Source organism: Trichomycterus rosablanca, chromosome 20 (assembly GCF_030014385.1).
Source record: "Trichomycterus rosablanca isolate fTriRos1 chromosome 20, fTriRos1.hap1, whole genome shotgun sequence".
Classification (NCBI taxonomy): Eukaryota; Metazoa; Chordata; class Actinopteri; order Siluriformes; family Trichomycteridae; genus Trichomycterus; species Trichomycterus rosablanca.
In genome coordinates, this window is record NC_086007.1 from 20,308,353 (window position 1) to 20,329,857 (window position 21,505).

At 40.7% G+C, this 21,505-nt stretch overlaps 1 protein-coding gene across 2 annotated transcripts in view; it reads left to right on the plus strand.

Annotated features, from left to right (window-relative positions):
* sgsm2 (small G protein signaling modulator 2) overlaps positions 1-21,505 on the plus strand; it is an 85,909-nt gene continuing 64,404 nt past the window's right edge. For both annotated transcript variants that reach the window (XM_063016370.1, XM_063016369.1), the window contains exons 1-2: positions 1-138; positions 19,261-19,336. In XM_063016370.1, the coding sequence (XP_062872440.1) occupies positions 79-138; positions 19,261-19,336 (136 nt within the window). In that variant the 5' untranslated portion in view covers positions 1-78. The remainder of the gene's footprint in view (positions 139-19,260; positions 19,337-21,505) is intronic.

Sequence of the window (21,505 nt, forward strand, 5' to 3'; positions counted from 1 at the left end):
AACAATAGCCAGTATCTATTCATCTGCACATCGGTTTATGCTGCGCGCTGGGTACTGGGTGCCACACAGACCGGGGCGATGGGTTCTGCTACAGAGGAAGAATTTAAAGAGAAATTGCTATGGAACGTGAAACGAGAGGTGAGTGCGGGTTATTTGACCGAATTGCTTGCATTGATAAATATGGAGCATCAGGGCATCCTACATTGCTCCTTATTACAGTGCAATCAGTGTGTTTATTGACATGGATGTACATGCAATCCCACGTGGAAAGTTTGGCATGATTTTAATGCCATGCATCACATTGATCTGAATTGCACTGTTATATTAAATCCTGCAGAGTCGAGTTTCCATTGATGCCCATTCATATTTACGCCCCCCCTTCCCCATACCCATCCATATATGCGCGCATTAAAGGGATATGGCGCAAAACAGCACACATGCATCCTTTAATGTTCTTTAATTGCTCCCTGTATTGTATTGTATTATATTGTGTATTTCTACTGTATAATCTGGTTTCAGATATACCCAGCAGTGTGTAGTGTTTTATATGGATTAATGGTTAATCGTGACCATGAACTGAACTGCACTCCCACCTGTTGAATGAGCAAACCTGGCTTTGCACACGGAAATGGCTTGTGCGCCACTACCCACTGTACTAGTAAGCCTATTGTTTTGTGCAGATCTGCAGGAGTGTACATTACATACACCCCTGAAATGCTAAACCTCAGCTCAGCCATGACAGACAGTGCACCTGATGGTTGGCTTTTTTTTTCTCACACATACAGAAAAAAAGTAACTTTTATTTCCATGCAATGGTGCAAATGCAGTGAAAATACCTCACTTTCAATTCTAAATCAAAACATTAACAACATTTAGCCAGTTTGTGTTAATCCTTTACAGAAAATTAAGAAAATTTAATATTAGGCTGTTCAAAAAAATAGCAGTGCAGCATTTTTCTTAAAAAACTAAAAAAAACTAAAAAAAATGTTTTATCTATAAACGGAAAATGTTTGAGGTTTCGCTTTACTTTAAATTACTGAACTAATATTTAGTGGCATAACAATTGTTTCCGAGATCTGTGTTGCATGGAGTCGACCAACTTCTGGCACCTCTGAACAGGTATTCCAGTCCAGGATGATTAGACTACATTCCACAGTTCTGCAATTTTTAAGTTTTGCCTCAAAAAAACATGTTTCAGATGTCAGAACACAAGTTCTCTATGGGATTGAAGTCAGGGGATTGGGCTGGCCACTCTATTACCTCAATTTAGTTTGTCTGTAACCAAGTTTTTGGGTCATTGTCATGTTGAAACACCCATTTTAAAGACATTTCCTCTTCGACATAGGGCAACATGATGTCCTCAAGTATTCTGATATATTTAAACTGATCCATGATCCCTCGTATGTGATAAATAGGCGTAACACCACGGTATGAGAAACATCCCATATCATCATTTTGTACCACCATGCTTTACTACCTTCACATTGAACTTCGGCTTGATTCAGTGCTCGGGGATGTCTGACATACTGTCTACGGCCACTAGACCCAATTCCATTTCTCTTTGGACCAGTCAATGTGTTCCTTGGCAAATTTGAACCCATTCAGGACGTGTCTTTTTCTTAATAACGGAACTTTGCAAGGAGTTCTTGCTGGTAAATTGGCTTCACTTAATCATCTTCTGTACTCACTGGGAACTTCAGATGTTCCTTGATCTTTCTGGAGGTGATCATTGGCTGAGTATTTGCCATTTTGGTTATTCTTCGATCCATTTGAACAGTAGTTCCTCGCTTCTTTCTGCGTCTTTCAGGTTTTGGTTGTCACTTCAAGGCATTTGAGATCATTTTAGATGAGCAGCCAATAATTTGCTTCACTTCTCTGTATGTTTTTCCCTCTACAATCAACTTTTTAATCAAAGTACGCTGTTCATCAGAACAATGTCTGGAACAACCCATTTTACCCAGTATTTCAAAAGGAAATGTGCTATGACCAACATGTGCAACATTTGCCTCCCGCCTACCTTAAATAATCTGCAGAATGAATGACTTTACCAATTGATCTCCTCACTGCTATTATTTTGAACAACCCTCTTTCAATCAATGCTTCGACCACTCAGAATGAGTGGCATGCATGTCCCAATTGTTGGGTTTGTTTTGTTTTCATTATTCTACTACACTTTCAAGTAATTTTTTTGCTATATTGGAAATAGCATTTCTAATAAAAACAGTGATTTATCAGGTTAATGGTGTTGGACTGCTATTTTTTTGAACACCACTGTATATGCAAGTTTGGGCACTTTCTTTTTTTTGAACTGATTTTTTTTTATTCATTACACAAAACAATAGGTAAAAAATAATTAAGAAAAGAGGTAGTTACAGTTCCTGCATTTCAAGCATTATTGGTAACCATTTTTTGTTAAACGTATCTAGCCAGTGGCGTAACTAGGGGCTCATGAAAAAAAATTTTGGTCCCCCTCAACAAATTTCATATATACAGTGTATCACAAAAGTGAGTACACCCCTCACATTTCTGCAAATATTTTATTATATCTTTTCATGGGACAACACTATAGAAATAAAACTTGGATATAACTTAGAGTAGTCAGTGTACAACTTGTATAGCAGTGTAGATTTACTGTCTTCTGAAAATAACTCAACACACAGCCATTAATGTCTAAATGGCTGGCAACATAAGTGAGTACACCCCACAGTGAACATGTCCAAATTGTGCCCAAAGTGTAAATATTTTGTGTGACCACCATTATTATCCAGCACTGCCTTAACCCTCCTGGGCATGGAATTCACCAGAGCTGCACAGGTTGCTACTGGAATCCTCTTCCACTCCTCCATGATGACATCACGGAGCTGGTGGATGTTAGACACCTTGAACTCCTCCACCTTCCACTTGAGGATGCGCCACAGGTGCTCAATTGGGTTTAGTCCATCACCTTTACCTTCAGCTTTCTCAGCAAGGCAGTTGTCATCTTGGAGGTTGTGTTTGGGGTCGTTATCCTGTTGGAAAACTGCCATGAGGCCCAGTTTTCGAAGGGAGGGGATCATGCTCTGTTTCAAAATGTCACAGTACATGTTGGAATTCATGTTTCCCTCAATGAACTGCAGCTCCCCAGTGCCAGCAACACTCATGCAGCCCAAGACCATGATGCTACCACCACCAGGCTTGACTGTAGGCAAGATACAGTTGTCTTGGTACTTCTCACCAGGGCGCCGCCACACATGCTGGACACCATCTGAGCCAAACAAGTTTATCTTGGTCTCGTCAGACCACAGGGCATTCCAGTAATCCATGTTCTTGGACTGCTTGTCTTTAGCAAACTGTTTGCGGGCTTTCTTGTGCGTCAGCTTCCTTCTGGGATGACGACCATGCAGACCGAGTTGATGCAGTGTGCGGCGTATGGTCTGAGCACTGACAGGCTGACCTCCCACGTCTTCAACCTCTGCATCAATGCTGGCAGCACTCATGTGTCTATTTTTTAAAGCCAACCTCTGGATATGACGCCGAACACGTGGACTCAACTTCTTTGGTCGACCCTGGCGAAGCCTGTTCCGAGTGGAACCTGTCCTGGAAAACCGCTGTATGACCTTGGCCACCATGCTGTAGCTCAGTTTCAGGGTGTTAGCAATCTTCTTATAGCCCAGGCCATCTTTGTGGAGAGCAACAATTCTATTTCTCACATCCTCAGAGAGTTCTTTGCCATGAGGTGCCATGTTGAATATCCAGTGGCCAGTATGAGAGAATTGTACCCAAAACACCAAATTTAACAGCCCTGCTCCCCATTTACACCTGGGACCTTGACACATGACACCAGGGAGGGACAACGACACATTTGGGCACAATTTGGACATGTTCACGGTGGGGTGTACTCACTTATGTTGCCAGCCATTTAGACATTAATGGCTGTGTGTTGAGTTATTTTCAGAAGACAGTAAATCTACACTGCTATACAAGCTGTACACTGACTACTCTAAGTTATATCCAAGTTTTATTTCTATAGTGTTGTCCCATGAAAAGATATAATGAAATATTTGCAGAAATGTGAGGGGTGTACTCACTTTTGTGATACACTGTATATACTTTTGTGGATGCTGCTTGTGCTCTTAAAAGCAAAAATCATTAAAATCATTAAGATTTATCCTAATTTTTAGCCCTGAATTGGCCCTGTCTCAGCTTTTTTTGGAATGTCTTGACTGAACTGCAGGAATAGATGTTCCTCTTGTCAGCCACAGGATACTACTGTGGGCACAGACTCTCCCAACACTGGACCGATGAAGATGTGAAAAAAATGCCTGGTCTGATACATTTCAATTGTTGCCAAGACATACAGATGGTAGGGCCAGAATTTGGCATGAGAAGTGAAACCCAGTATATCTCAAGGTAGGTTTGAGGTATTGTGCATTGAGATGTGGTGGTATGGTATGGTAAGATTTGGGCACTTTAAAGCACCATAAACAACCTCTGCAGCAAACGATATAAAAGTAGTTTTATATTTGATTACCTTTAACAAAAAGTAAGTACAATTCTAAAATTAGTCATTAATACAATTTTTAAACCTTGTACCAACACTAGACAATCATGGGCTTCTTTTTATTGCAACTTATTGATGTAAATGCATTTAGTGACTTACATTATGCAGTATAAGCAATTGAGAGTTTAGGCTTTGCTCAAGGGCCCAACAGTGGCAACCTGGCAGTGGGAGGGGCTTGAACCAGCAACCTTCTGCTTACTAGTCCAGGACCTTTACCACTAGGCAACAACTGCCCTAAAATGTAATACAACTGCAACTGATGCCTAAAAGTAGAAAAAGGACTATGGAAAGATCGCAAAGCAGTTCTAGCAATCAGTTTGTAATTTCTCAATTACAATTAAGAAATGGCAGGTAATGGAATTATGTAAAGCAAGGCAAGATCCGAAGCTAGAAAACTCAGAGCTGCTTGTATGCTCACCAGAATGGCAGAGCAAAACCAGCATATAACAGTAAGGTTGAGCTGACACAGTAGTGGTACTTGCAGAAACACAATCTGCAATTTATTTTATCAGCTCCACAGTTCTACAATTACTGACTGTAGTCCATCTGTTTCTCTTCATGCTTTGTTAGCCCCCTTTCATGCTGTTCTTCAATGGTCAGGACTCTCCCAGGACCACCACAGAGCAGGTATTATTTGGGTGGTGGGTCATTCTCAGCACTGCAGTGACACTGACATGGTGGTGGTGTTAGTGTGTGTACTGCTGGACTGAGAATAGTCCACCAACCAAAAATATCCAGCCAACAGCGCCCCGTGGGCAGCGTCCTGTGACCACAGATGAAGGTCTAGACAATGGCCAACTCAAACGGCAGCAATAGATGAGCGATCGTCTCTGACTTTACATCTACAAGGTGGACCAACTAGGTCGGAGTGTCTAATAGAGTGGACAGTGAGTGGACACGGTATTTAAAAACTCCAGCAGCTGTGCTGTGTCTGATCCACTCATACCAGCACAACACACACTAACACACCACCACCATGTCATTGTTACTGCAGTGCTGTGAATAGTCCACTACCTAAATAATATCTGCTCTGTAGTGGTCCTTTGAGGGTCCTGAACATTGAAGAACAGGGTGAAAGCAGGCTAAAAAGGTATGTAGAAAAATAGATGGACTACAGTCAGTAATTGTAGAACTACAAAGTGCTTCTATATGGTAAGTGGAGCTGATAAAATGGACAGTGATTGTAGAAACAAGGAGGGTGTTTTAATGTTATGGCTGATCAGTGTAGATGTGCTTTGGGGGGGAAGGAAGCATTTGATGAAAATAACACCTTTCCAACTGTTGAAAATGGGGTGGATCTAAACGCTTTAGGGCTGTGGATCGGCAAACAGCAAATTTTAAAAGAAAATGATAACTCGGTCAGGCAGAAAATGTGAATGTGAATCTGAAAAAAAAAACAGGCTTGTGCAACAAGCCAATAATCTATATCATACCTTAAAATTCACTTCTACCACTAACTACTTCAAGAAACACAAACTGAAGTCTTTGGAATGGCCCTCACATTTTAAATACTATTAAAAATTACATTTTATACACCGACCAGGCATAATATTATTAGCACTGACAGGTGAAGTGAATAACACTGATTATCTCTTCATCACGGCACCTGTTAGTAGGTGGAATATATTAGCCAGTGAGTGAACATTTTATCCTTAAAGTTGATGTTAGAAGCAGGAAAAATGGACAAGCGTAAGGATTTGAACGAGTTTGACAAGGGCCAAATTGTGATGGCTAGACGACTCGGTCGGAGCATCTCCAAAACTGCAGTGGTCAGTAACAATCAAAAGTGGTCCAAGGAAGGAACAGTGGTAAACCGGCGACAGGGTCATGGGCGGCCAAGGCTCATTGATGCATGTGAGGAGCGAAGGCTGGCCCGTGTGGTCCGATCCAACAAATTGCTGAAGAAGTTAATGCTGGTTCTGATGGAAAGGTGTCAGAATACACAGTGTATCACAGTTTGTTGTGTATGGGGCTGCATAGCCGCAGACCAGTCAGGGTGCCCATGCTGACCCCTGTCCACCGCCGAAAGCACCTACAATGGGCACGTGAGCATCGGAACTAGACCATGGAGCAATGGAAGAAGGTGGCCTGGTCTGATGAATCACGTTTTCTTTTACATCATGTGAATGGCCGGGTGCGTGTCGCTTATCTGGGGAACACATGGCACCAGGATGCACTATGGGAAGAAGACAAGCCGGCGGACGCAGTGTGATCAAGTCGACGCTGTTTCATAAGGCTTCTGTTTAGCAGAGTAAAGATTTAAGTAGTATTTGTGCATGTATCTCTGTATTGTAGTGCTTGACTAAGGTTTGTTAAAGTAATCCCTCACCCATGTGGTTATATCAGCTATTGATGAATGACGGTTCTTGATGCTGTACTGTCTGAGGGATCGTAGCTCATATAGATTAGTAAGAAGTGTCCAACAGTTATAACTAAATACAATCTGAGCAATTAAGGGTTAAGGGCATTGCTCGTTGGCCCAATACTGGTTACTTGGCAATGGTGTGGCTAAACCATCAACCTTTTGATTAGTAGTCCAGTACCTTAACCACTGAGCTACCAGCTAAGACTTGAGCTTTTGCCCATTACACACTAAAATTCCTAAAAGATTTCTTGAATCGTTTAGTGATATTATGCACTGTAGAGGGAGAAATTTGCAAATCCCTTCCAATCTTTCTTTGAGGTTCATTGTTTTTAAACATTTCAATAATTTTCTCACGCATTTGTTGATGAACTGGAGATCCTCTGCTTATCAGAGACTCAGCCTTTTGTGGATACTGCTCTTGTACCAGTTGAATACAATCACCTGTTTGAAATCACATCATTATTTAGTTGATGAGGCACTAAATTGTCCCTGTCCCAACTTTTTTGGAATGTGTTGCAGGCCTGAAATGCAGGAATGGATGTTTATTAACAAATAAAATTTATTTGACCAGGCAAAACATGAAATATCTCAAGTTTAAACTGTCTGCAATCAAATAAAAGTCAAAGTAAATGTAAGAAACACTGCGTTTATATTTTATTTACATTTTCCATACTGTCCCAACTGTTTTCTGATTTGGGATTGCTTGAGAAATTGGCATACTGTTTTCCCAGCCTCTGAATTCTGTTAATCTTTAACCTCAAGACAAGTAGTTCACTATAATAAGCCTTAAAACTAGTTATGTAACATAAGGTTATAAAGCAATTTACTGACTATTCTGCAAACTCACTTTCACTCAAAGCTGCTAATGTATGACGGATGGCAAAATTACTTTATTATTACCGACTTGGTGGATATAAAACATCTACACACCCCTGTTAAAGTGCCTGTTCTTTGTGATGTAACAATCAGACCAATATAAATCATTTTAGATTTATTTCTACCTTTAATGGAACATATAATCTGTGCAATCAAAAAGACAATAGACAATATATTAGACAATTGATTTATGTTCCCTACACAGTGCACTAGATTGTGTATCAGATCACGGATTTATGTTCCCTACATAGTGCACTAGGTAGTGAATTAGACAATTGATTTATGTTCCCTACACAGTGTGCTAGATTGTGTATCAGATAACGGATTTAAAACGCGATCGGGAAAAAATGCTGTGTTGCCTGCGTGCGCGTTTGTGTGCATGAAGCTTGTCGTTACTGGCAACGCGTCAGCGGAGTAATACAGTTGTGGTGTGAAAAGGCCGTGCTGTTATCACGAATATCAGCACGGTTAAATTTAAATATTTATATATATATATATATATATATATATATATATATATATATATATATATATATATATATATATATATATATATATACTGTATATATATATATATACTGTATATATATATATATATATACAGTGTATCACAAAAGTGAGTACACCCCTCACATTTCTGCAAATATTTCATTATATCTTTTCATGGGACAACACTATAGACATGAAACTTGGATATAACTTAGAGTAGTCAGTGTACAGCTTGTATAGCAGTGTAGATTTACTGTCTTCTGAAAATAACTCAACACACAGCCATTAATGTCTAAATAGCTGGCAACATAAGTGAGTACACCCCACAGTGAACATGTCCAAATTGTGCCCAAATGTGTCGTCGTCCCTCCCTGGTGTCATGTGTCAAGGTCCCAGGTGTAAATGGGGAGCAGGGCTGTTAAATTTGGTGTTTTGGGTATCAATTCTCTCATACTGGCCACTGGATATTCAACATGGCACCTCATGGCAAAGAACTCTCTGAGGATGTGAGAAATAGAATTGTTGCTCTCCACAAAGATGGCCTGGGCTATAAGAAGATTGCTAACACCCTGAAACTGAGCTACAGCATGGTGGCCAAGGTCATACAGCGGTTTTCCAGGACAGGTTCCACTCGGAACAGGCTTCGCCAGGGTCGACCAAAGAAGTCGAGTCCACGTGTTCGGCGTCATATCCAGAGGTTGGCTTTAAAAAATAGACACATGAGTGCTGCCAGCATTGCTGCAGAGGTTGAAGACGTGGGAGGTCAGCCTGTCAGTGCTCAGACCATACGCCGCACACTGCATCAACTCGGTCTGCATGGTCGTCATCCCAGAAGGAAGCTGACGCACAAGAAAGCCAGCAAACAGTTTGCTGAAGACAAGCAGTCCAAGAACATGGATTACTGGAATGCCCTGTGGTCTGACGAGACCAAGATAAACTTGTTTGGCTCAGATGGTGTCCAGCATGTGTGGCGGCACCCTGGTGAGAAGTACCAAGACAACTGTATCTTGCCTACAGTCAAGCATGGTGGTGGTAGCATCATGGTCTTGGGCTGCATGAGTGTTGCTGGCACTGGGGAGCTGCAGTTCATTGAGGGAAACATGAATTCCAACATGTACTGTGACATTCTGAAACAGAGCATGATCCCCTCCCTTCGAAAACTGGGCCTCATGGCAGTTTTCCAACAGGATAACGACCCCAAACACAACCTCCAAGATGACAACTGCCTTGCTGAGGAAGCTGAAGGTAAAGGTGATGGACTAAACCCAATTGAGCACCTGTGGCGCATCCTCAAGTGGAAGGTGGAGGAGTTCAAGGTGTCTAACATCCACCAGCTCCGTGATGTCATCATGGAGGAGTGGAAGAGGATTCCAGTAGCAACCTGTGCAGCTCTGGTGAATTCCATGCCCAGGAGGGTTAAGGCAGTGCTGGATAATAATGGTGGTCACACAAAATATTGACACTTTGGGCACAATTTGGACATGTTCACTGTGGGGTGTACTCACTTATGTTGCCAGCTATTTAGACATTAATGGCTGTGTGTTGAGTTATTTTCAGAAGACAGTAAATCTACACTGCTATACAAGCTGTACACTGACTACTCTAAGTTATATCCAAGTTTCATGTCTATAGTGTTGTCCCATGAAAAGATATAATGAAATATTTGCAGAAATGTGAGGGGTGTACTCACTTTTGTGATACACTGTATATATATATATACATATATATTAATAAATGTAATTTATATATATATATATATATATATCTTAATAAGTTACATTTAAATATATATATATATATATATATATATATATATATTATATATATTTAAATAAATTTAATTTAAATATGTATATACAGTATATATACTGTATATATATATATATATATATATAATATATTTGAATTACGTTTATTAATATATATATATATATATATATATATAAATTAAGTCTATTAATATGTATATATTAGGGCTGTCAAACGATTAAAATTTTTAATCGCGATTAATCTCAGAATTTCATATAGTTAATCGCGATTAATCGCATTAAAAAAAATCTGTGTAAATGTTATAGAAAACAAGGATTTTTAAGTGAAATGTTACAATTAAAATGGTGAACACATTTTATGCTAAATGTACTGATGTTAAAAACTGCTGGGACAAGAGAAAACTGTAAGGGAGTTTATTCACTCACATACTAGGCAGTAAATGTCAGATTGTAGGTTAGAATTTCTCCATCAGCAAACATTGTAGATCAGCGGTGCTTTAGGTGGGATAAGGCGTAGTTATTGTAACAGACTTTTCTGTGGTTGTATCGTGACAATGGTTTGATGGCCGTTTCTACACGAAGTGAGTGTGTTTTGACCCTTTGGGGCTTCCATAGTGCATGGACTAACGTGCTTGACTCAGCTTTCCGGTATTTGGTACCTTAACAGAATAAGTTAATAAAAGTGTTCTGCTCCCGACAACTTGTGAATATAGCGTGTATTTATTTCTTTATTATGCAAGTGCATCACTACCACGATCGGTTACATTATGTTAACAAACCGCAAATGAAAAACGGTGGCAAGTCCGACATTAAAACGTTTGTTCTACCAGTCAAGTCTCAACATGAACTAGAATTTGCGTTAACGGCACTATTATTTTTAATCGCGTTAAATTGAAATTGCGTTAATGCGTTATTATCGCGTTAACTTCGACAGCCCTAGTATATATATATATATATATACATATATATATTTAAATTTAATTTATTAAGATATATTTATAATCAATTATCAATCACTAATCAATTAAATTGAAATTTTTATATGTATATATGTTAATAAATGTTATATACAGTGTATCACAAAAGTGAGTACACCCCTCACATTTCTGCAAATATTTCATTATATCTTTTCATGGGACAACACTATAGAAATAAAACTTGGATATAACTTAGAGTAGTCAGTGTACAACTTGTATAGCAGTGTAGATTTACTGTCTTCTGAAAATAACTCAACACACAGCCATTAATGTCTAAATGGCTGGCAACATAAGTGAGTACACCCCACAGTGAACATGTCCAAATTGTGCCCAAAGTGTCAATATTTTGTGTGACCACCATTATTATCCAGCACTGCCTTAACCCTCCTGGGCATGGAGTTCACCAGAGCTGCACAGGTTGCTACTGGAATCCTCTTCCACTCCTCCATGATGACATCACGGAGCTGGTGGATGTTAGACACCTTGAACTCCTCCACCTTCCACTTGAGGATGCGCCACAGGTGCTCAATTGGGTTTAGTCCATCACCTTTACCTTCAGCTTCCTCAGCAAGGCAGTTGTCATCTTGGAGGTTGTGTTTGGGGTCGTTATCCTGTTGGAAAACTGCCATGAGTGCCAGTTTTCGAAGGGAGGGGATCATGCTCTGTTTCAGAATGTCACAGTACATGTTGAAATTCATGTTTCCCTCAATGAACTGCAGCTCCCCAGTGCCAGCAACACTCATGCAGCCCAAGACCATGATGCTACCACCACCATGCTTGACTGTAGGCAAGATACAGTTGTCTTGGTACTTCTCATCAGGGCGCCGCCACACATGCTGGACACCATCTGAGCCAAACAAGTTTATCTTGGTCTCGTCAGACCACAGGGCATTCCAGTAATCCATGTTCTTGGACTGCTTGTCTTCAGCAAACTGTTTGTGGGCTTTCTTGTGCGTCAGCTTTTTTCTGGGATGACGACCATGCAGACCGAGTTGATGCAGTGTGCGGCGTATGGTCTGAGCACTGACAGGCTGACCTCCCACGTCTTCAACCTCTGCAGCAATGCTGGCAGCACTCATGTGTCTATTTTTTAAAGCCAACCTCTGGATATGACGCCGAACACGTGGACTCAACTTCTTTGGTCGACCCTGGCGAAGCCTGTTCAGAGTGGAACCTGTCCTGGAAAACCGCTGTATGACCTTGGCCACCATGCTGTAGCTCAGTTTCAGGGTGTTAGCAATCTTCTTATTGCCCAGGCCATCTTTGTGGAGAGCAACAATTCTATTTCTCACATCCTCAGAGAGTTCTTTGCCATGAGGTGCCATGTTGAATATCCAGTGGCCAGTATGAGAGAATTGTACCCAAAACACCAAATTTAACAGCCCTGCTCCCCATTCACACCTGGGACCTTGACACATGACACCAGGGTGGGACAACGACACATTTGGGCACAATTTGGACATGTTCACTGTGGTGTGTACTCACTTATGTTGCCAGCTATTTAGACATTAATGGCTGTATGTTGAGTTATTTTCAGAAGACAGTAAATCTACACTGCTATACAAGCTGTACACTGACTACTCTAAGTTATATCCAAGTTTCATGTCTATAGTGTTGTCCCATGAAAAGATATAATGAAATATTTGCAGAAATGTGAGGGGTGTACTCACTTTTGTGATACACTGTATATACTGTATATATATATATATATTAATTTAATTTAAATTAAAAAAATTATGTTTTTTGTTTTTAATTATTATTACCTCGAATTTTTTTATCCAGATTTTATATCGCTTACATACAGCAGGACAGTAGTCTGATTTTTCTTAAGACAGAAATACAGACCGACAGAGAGACAGGAAGACAGGCAGACAGATAGATACATTATTGATCCTAAACAAAATTAAGGATACTATAATTGTTCATTATGATGTAATAAAACCTCACAGGCTGGGCAACCAAACCTAAGAGCTTACACCTTCTGTTTTCTATCAGTGACGTATGCCCTGTCTTAAATCTGTGCTGTCAGGAGCAGGCCAGTGCCTCGGGTTAATGAGGAAATTTTAACATTACCTTGTTAATGAAGCTTTAAAGAGATCCTGTGCATTAATCTTGTCTGGCTCTTGGTTCTTAAAGGCAGTCTAAGCCAGCTTTATTTGTAGTACAGTGTGACCTTTTTAATCCGTCTAAGAAACCAAACATTTTAAAATTACACTTATTGGATCTATACACTTCTGAATGCTTTTTTTCTTTGGCTTTCACAAATGAGTATTGATTTCCATGTCAGTCCGGGGATCACGTCAGTGTTTCTGGATGTAAGCCGCTTGCGGTCGTGACGACGGCGAAACCCAAGAGCAGTAAATCAAGCATGAAGGATGTATGTAAGGGGAAAATGTTCGGTATATCAGAAGCGTTTATAAATATATAAATACAGGAGAGCTCTTTTTTGTTCTCATTTCTCAGCGTTCTTTATGTTACACCTCGGGCTTTTGTCACTATCAGCTGCACTTATCAGCCTCCTTGTTGCCTAGAAACAGAAAGCATCAGCAGCGACCTCTGAAGTTTAATTGCATCAATTCACCATTTATACAGCCGCTGCTGGCGAGGATTATGAGAGGTGGCCTTTTCAAACCAAAACAGTTGCTTTTAGTGTTGTTTTTGCTATCTATAATAATTACTGTTCCCAAGTGTGGAGAATATGACCACAATTCTCTTTTTTCTCATGCAGTTTCTCATTTTATATCATATTAAAGGTATAAATCGCCATATAGTACATTTTGCAGAAATGAAATTTTACAGCACAGTGTATTTATTTGTATTAGACTGTTTGTGCTTACAGTTTATGGTGGTAATTAATTAAATTACTATAAAATGCTGTGAAAATGCCCATTTTAATTCTTGCATATTTGTCACACCTAATGGTTTTAAGCTCGCATTCAAAATTATATATAAGGAGGAACTGTTTGTGACGACATCATTTTATTTATTCAATAAAAAGTTATGCAACATACTGTCCATTTTATCAGCTCCACTTACCATATAGAAGCACTTTGTAGTTCTACAATGACTGACTGTAGTCCATCTGTTTCTCTACATACTTGTTTAACCTGCTTTTGCCCTGTTCTTCAATGGGCAGGTATTATTTAGGTGGTCACACTTTTGAGGTGGTCGAATCAATTATTTGTTCATTCTCAAAGACTTAACCTAGGCTGTAGGTAGTTTAAAACAATTGTATGACATCACAAGAGATCTCCTGTATGGTAATTGTAACGATTGGGCTAAGACGGGACAGCAGGTGGTGGAAACACCTGCAGAAATGTTTAACAAAGTTTAATAATAACAAAACACAAGATAGGGAATTACACACAAGACCCTAACAAATGCCCTAAGCTAACTGCTAATCTAAACATACATGAACAATGAATGTAACCAAACTTAAACCTTAAGCTAACAGTGCTAAAGCTAAGCATGAACAAGACTAACACAAGACATGAACAAGACTAAACACTAAACAAGACTTGGACATGGACAAAGAGCATGGACAAAGACATGAGCTAGAGCTAGGCTTGTAGGGCAAGTTGTAGCCAAGTGGTTAAGGTACTGGCCTAGTAATCAGAAGGTCGCTGGTTTTAGCCCCACTACTGCCAGGTTGCTGCTGTTGAGCCCTTGATCAAGGCCCTTAACCCTCAATTGCTTAGACTGTATACTGTAAATGTAATGTAAGTCACTTTGGATAAAGGCGCCTGCTAAATGCCAAAAATGTAAATGTAGAGCTAGAGCTATACCTGACAAACAGATAAACTGAGCAAGGAGACCAAAATAGCATACGCAAGAAAACCAGACAAACCAAACCAAAAGCATGACAAAACCAAAATAACATGAGCTTGGAATGATCCAGTTGACTTGCCTCCTTAAATGTCCTGAGCGTTTTCCCTAAACAAGGTGCAGCTGTGGATCATTAACAGGAGACCAGTCACAAAAGGGGCGTTGGCTTGAGACTTTCCTGTAAATTAATGTATTAATTTATTATTTTTTTACTTTTCTCTTTCAAATAGGCAGTGTAAAATAGATATCTATCACAAGAAATCTTCCTTATGCCAGCAGCTTATTGATTTTCTCGTCCCATCATGTGCGATTCTTTTGTACACTTCTCAACTAAATGCAACGTGACCCTCCCTAGGCTCACTAAGGCCCCCTAGGAGACCTTGGCCCCCTGGTTGAGAAAGAATATGCTTTAAATATTCGTATGTTTATTTAGATGATTCCAGAATTCCAGTTTCAGAGAGGGTGTACGTACGTTGTTGGCAAGGTTGACAGCTGTAATACAATTACCATAATTGTACAGTCAAACATCTGCTTTACACATTCTTAGATATATTCTATTTAGAATTATCTTCGCCAGAATCAATAGAGCAAAACCATCTACACTGACGATGTGACAGAATGGAATTGAAGATTCAAAACGCTTATTAATAAAATATCAATAACATACGTCTCTATACTTACTGGTAATGCATGTGGTAGTTATGGATGGGTGGGAGGAATAGGGGAATGGGGGGGAAGGGATATTTAGGCTGTTATTTCGATGTTATTATATGTTCTTGAGACTTTATATATAATTTACAGCTTAAATAAACATTGAGTTCTTAAAAAAGTGGTTTTAATTTTCACTCACGTACTCTATTACGTTGTCCACAGTTTGGCTCAGCAACTTTAAATCCCAAACAGGTTTTTCTATATGAAAGTCAATGTCTATTACTGACTGCGACCATGCCAGCAATTATCCAGTAGATGAGAGAAGCATCTGGGCTGCTGCGATATGACTGTAAAGCATGTATGCATCGATTGACAGGCTCCTGATCGCGCTTTATCCCCAGATATTATAATCCATGAAAAATGACTTCATTAAAGCCATTGTTCCTGCTGCCTCTGCTGGACAATGGGATTTAATGCTGTATTGTTCAGTTCCCAGCTTAGTAATAATTATTTTACGCTTGCAGAGCCACCTGAATTCAAAACCACCTGAACTGTGCTTTTAAATGGCAGAATGGAATTAGACCAACCGTGTGTCCCAACCATTCTTGTATTTCAAATATATGAATAAATAAACTTGTAGTAGTGACAATTATCTTTACCAGGGGTGTCCAAACTTTTCTTTTTGGGGGCCAGATGGCGTTCCAGTTGCGAAGAGTGTATAGGTACATTTGGGTTGGCAGGGCTGACAGCATTAAAGAAATTACTTTAGTACAACAGTGGGTCTTACCCTATTATTGTGCAGTCAAACACTTGTTCCTTCTACAAGAATAAGGTGCCCAATTTATTGACGCGTATATATTAGCAATGAAATCTACAACAGTTGTAAAACAGCATATTATATAAGCCAGGGTTTGAATCTCAGCAGTACTGTAAGCTGGTGGGGGCAAAAAACAGAGGATGGATGAATGGATAGCCGATCAGCCATAGCATTAAAACCACCTCCTTGTTTCTACACTCATTGCCCATTTTATCAGCTCCACTTACCATATAGAAGCACTTTGTAGTTCTACAATTACTGACTGTACTCTATCTGTTTCTCTACATGCTTTGTTAGCCCCCTTTCATGCTGTTCTTCAATGGTCAGGACTCTCCCAGGACCCCCATAGAAAAGGTATTATTTAGGCGGTGGATCATTCTCAGCACTGCAGTGACAGTGACATGGTGGTGGTGTGTTAGTGTGTGTTGTGCTGATATGAGTGGATCAGACACAGCAGCGCTGCTTGAGTTTTTAAATACCGTGTCCACTCACTGTCCACTCTATTAGACACTCCTACCTAGTTGGTCCACCTTGTAGATGTAAAGTCAGAGACGATCGCTCATCTATTGCAGCTGTTTGAGTTGGTCATCTTCTAGACCTTCATCAGTGGTCACAGGACGCCACCCACGGGGCACTGTTGGTTGGATATTTTTGGTTGGTGGACTATTCTCAGTCCAGCAGTGACAGTGAGGTGTTTAAAAACTCCAGCAGCATTGCTGTGTCTGATCCACTCATACCAGCACGACACAAACTAACACACCACCACCATGTCAGTGTCACTGCAGTGCTGAGAATGATCCACCACCCAAATAATACCTGCTCTGTAGTGGTCCTGTGGGGGTCCTGACCATTATAGAACAGGGTGAAAGCTAACAAAGCATGCAGAGAAACAGATGGATTACAGTCAGTAACTGTAGAACTACAAAGTGCTTCTACAGTGTATCACAAAAGTGAGTACACCCCTCACATTTCTGCAAATATTTCATTATATCTTTTCGTGGGACAACACTATAGACATGAAACTTGGATATAACTTAGAGTAGTCAGTGTACAACTTGTATAGCAGTGTAGATTTACTGTCTTCTGAAAATAACTCAACACACAGCCATTAATGTCTAAATGGCTGGCAACATAAGTGAGTACACCCCACAGTGAACATGTCCAAATTGTGCCCAAAGTGTCAATATTTTGTGTGACCACCATTATTATCCAGCACTGCCTTAACCCTCCTGGGCATGGAATTCACCAGAGCTGCACAGGTTGCTACTGGAATCCTCTTCCACTCCTCCATGATGACATCACGGAGCTGGTGGATGTTAGACACCTTGAACTGCTCCACCTTCCACTTGAGGATGCGCCACAGGTGCTCAATTGGGTTTAGTCCATCACCTTTACCTTCAGCTTCCTTAGCAAGGCAGTTGTCATCTTGGAGGTTGTGTTTGGGGTCGTTATCGTGTTGGAAAACTGCCATGAGGCCCAGTTTTCGAAGGGAGGGGATCATGCTCTGTTTCAGAATGTCACAGTACATGTTGGAATTCATGTTTCCCTCAATGAACTGCAGCTCCCCAGTGCCAGCAACACTCATGCAGCCCAAGACCATGATGCTACCACCACCATGCTTGACTGTAGGCAAGATACAGTTGTCTTGGTACTTCTCACCAGGGCGCCGCCACACATGCTGGACACCATCTGAGCCAAACAAGTTTATCTTGGTCTCGTCAGACCACAGGGCATTCCAGTAATCCATGTTCTTGGACTGCTTGTCTTCAGCAAACTGTTTGCTGGCTTTCTTGTGCGTCAGCTTCCTTCTGGGATGACGACCATGCAGACCGAGTTGATGCAGTGTGCGGCGTATGGTCTGAGCACTGACAGGCTGACCTCCCACGTCTTCAACCTCTGCAGCAATGCTGGCAGCACTCATGTGTCTATTTTTTAAAGCCAACCTCTGGATATGACGCCGAACACGTGGACTCAACTTCTTTGGTCGACCCTGGCGAAGCATGCCACCATGCTGTAGCTCAGTTTCAGGGTGTTAGCAATCTTCTTATAGCCCAGGCCATCTTTGTGGAGAGCAACAATTCTATTTCTCACATCCTCAGAGAGTTCTTTGCCATGAGGTGCCATGTTGAATATCCAGTGGCCAGTATGAGAGAATTGTACCCAAAACACCAAATTTAACAGCCCTGCTCCCCATTTACACCTGGGACCTTGACACATGACACCAGGGAGGGACAACGACACATTTGGACACAATTTGGACATGTTGACTGTGGGGTGTACTCACTTATGTTGCCAGCTATTTAGACATTAATGGCTGCGTGTTGAGTTATTTTCAGAAGACAGTAAATCTACACTGCTATACAAGCTGTACACTGACTACTCTAAGTTATATCCAAGTTTCATGTCTATAGTGTTGTCCCATGAAAAGATATAATGAAATATTTGCAGAAATGTGAGGGGTGTACTAACTTTTGTGATACACTGTATATGGTAAGTGGAGCTGATAAAATGGGCAATGAGTGTAGAAACAAGGAGGTGGTTTTAATGCTATGGCTGATCGGCTATCCATTCATCCATCCTCTGTTTTTTGCCCAATGTAGTTTGTGTGGACTCTCAGACAACCACATCCCACCCTATCAAAAAGCTGTAATTCATCCAAAACTTTTTTTCTACAGTCCTTTCTTTAATTATGCTTTAAAAGATGAAACTTTCAGGAAACTGCAATTAATTAAAAAGTCTGGAACTCTGACAGACAGAAATGATGCATCATTTGGCGCGACTCCCTGCACTCCCAGAGGAAACGTGTATAGAACAATGTCTAATTACAATCATAGTTAGTATTAATTAGGATGTGCTGAGTTTGTATCAAGGACTTGAAGTGAACATTAAGCCAGACGTGACGTCGGTCACATTAGCACTAATGTATTGTGGGTTTTTTCCTTCATTTGCAGGTGAAACAGATCATGGAGGAAGCCGTAACCAAGAAGTTTGTCCACGAGGACAGCAGCCACGTCATCGCTCTGTGCAGTGAGTATCCGTCCCTGTTTCTACTTAACTCTCTAGAAAAGCCAATATCGATGTGAATCATCTTAAAGGATGCCGGCTGATGTCATCCTGATTGTGCCTGGACAAAAGCCAGTTTATGAACACGGGTGCGAAAGGCGTCATTAGGGAATTCAATCTTCTGAGAGTAGCGGCCGACTCCGAGTGACTCGGCCATCCTGGATCTTTAAAATGGAGCCAGAAGGACTGACGCGTCCGGGGATGAATGGGAACTGTAGTGTGTGACTCATCTCTCTCCCTCAGTGGCGTAAAGGCAGGTGGACCCTGGCAAGGCCAGATTATGTTATTCACCAGTGAATGAACTGAGCTGCGTGGCACTGATCCCCTGTGAAGCATGCCCAAATATATTATGCCAAGGCTAAATGAGCAAAATGGCCTGTCTCTTTTGCATTTTTTGGACGTTGCTACAAAATAGATAATTGGATAGATGGATGGATGGATGGATGGATGGATGGATGGATGGATATGTAGATAGATGATAGATAGAGGGGATTTAAATTGATAGGTATGTAGGTAGGTATAGATGGATGGATAGATAGGTGGATGAATGGATGGACGGACGGACGGACAAACAGATAGATAGTGGATGGATAGATGGACGGATGGATGGATGGATGGATGGATAGATGGATAGATAGGTAGATAGATGGATGGATGAATGGATGGATGGATAGGTAGATAGATGGACGGACGGATGGATGGATGGATGGATGGATGGATGAATGGATGGATGGATGGATGGATGGATGGATAGGTAAATAGATGATAGATAGATGGACAGATGGATGAATGGATGGATGGATGGATGGATGGATAGATGGATGGATGGATGGATGGATGAATGGATGGATAGGTAGATAGATGATAGATAGATGGGTTTGGATGGATAGGTATGTAGTCGCACACACACTGAGTTTAAGGGAAACATTGAGTTTAAGGGTAAAAATTTCTCGAATACAAATTTGTCGAGTTACAAGGTACCACTGTACATGGATGAATTAATTAAAAGTGTATTTTTTATTGTTCTTAGTAGGGTTAGCATAACTGCAAGCATGTTAATTCTGCATGTCATTGGACCCAATGACTAAATGTCTTTACAACTGCCATGATTGCCATAAAATAAAACTAGTAATGTAAACGCTAATAAATGTAGCAAAGTGTAGCAAAAAGAAAAATATGACAACAGTTCAGCATAAAGTAATTGGTAGGGAGAATAAATAAATTATCTGTATTAAATAAGCACCATAATAAATGTGACACTGTGTGTGCTTTTGCCTGCACGGCCGCAAGCAAATAATTAAATGTAAAAAACCCAGCAATTGTTAAAAAGCAAAGAGAAAGAGAAGAGTTTTCTACTACTGAGGTTATGCTGCAGCCTGGATTACTCAAAAAGGGCGTCGGGTGGCACGACACACAGCTGTTTAAAAGTCACATGTCTGTTGGCCATGTCGGATGGAAGGAAGGCTGGATGGTAAATAACCCTATTGTTGGTACAACTGCGTCTCTTATTGTCCGGTCAAGGCCCCAACACAAGCAGGGAGAAAACAGACAGAGTGGAATGATCTGTCAAAGGTGTTAAAGCTCTGTGGAAGAATAAAATGCTGGCTTGTGTAAACACGTAGCCGGTAGCTTTAGACGTGTTAGAGGGGAGCAATGATAAACTGAGACTATCCAAATAGCTGATTCTAGGAGGTCACAATTTTATTACTGCTGCATTTTTCATTTTTAAGCCTTTGATATTGTTGACCATGGCATTTTAATTAACAGACATATTGAGTGGGTAGGTGTGCAAAGGGATGGGTCACGCCTTGCCATTGAAGTGTGAGAATTGAAAATGAACCCAAAGGCATGATATTTAACCATGGTAGCAGCTGCATCCAAGCCTTACATCACCGAGCGCAATGCAAAGCATTGGATGTGGTAGTGTAAAGCACACTGGCACTGGACTCTAGAGCAGTGGAGACGTGTTCTCTGGAGTGAAGAATCACGCTTCTCCACCTGGCAATCCGATGGACGAGTCTGGTGTGGAAGAACTTGACCGGTCTGCACAGAGTCCTGATCTCAATCCAATAGAACACCTTTGGGATGAATTAGAGCGGAGACTGTGAGCCAGGCCTTCTCGGCCAACATCAG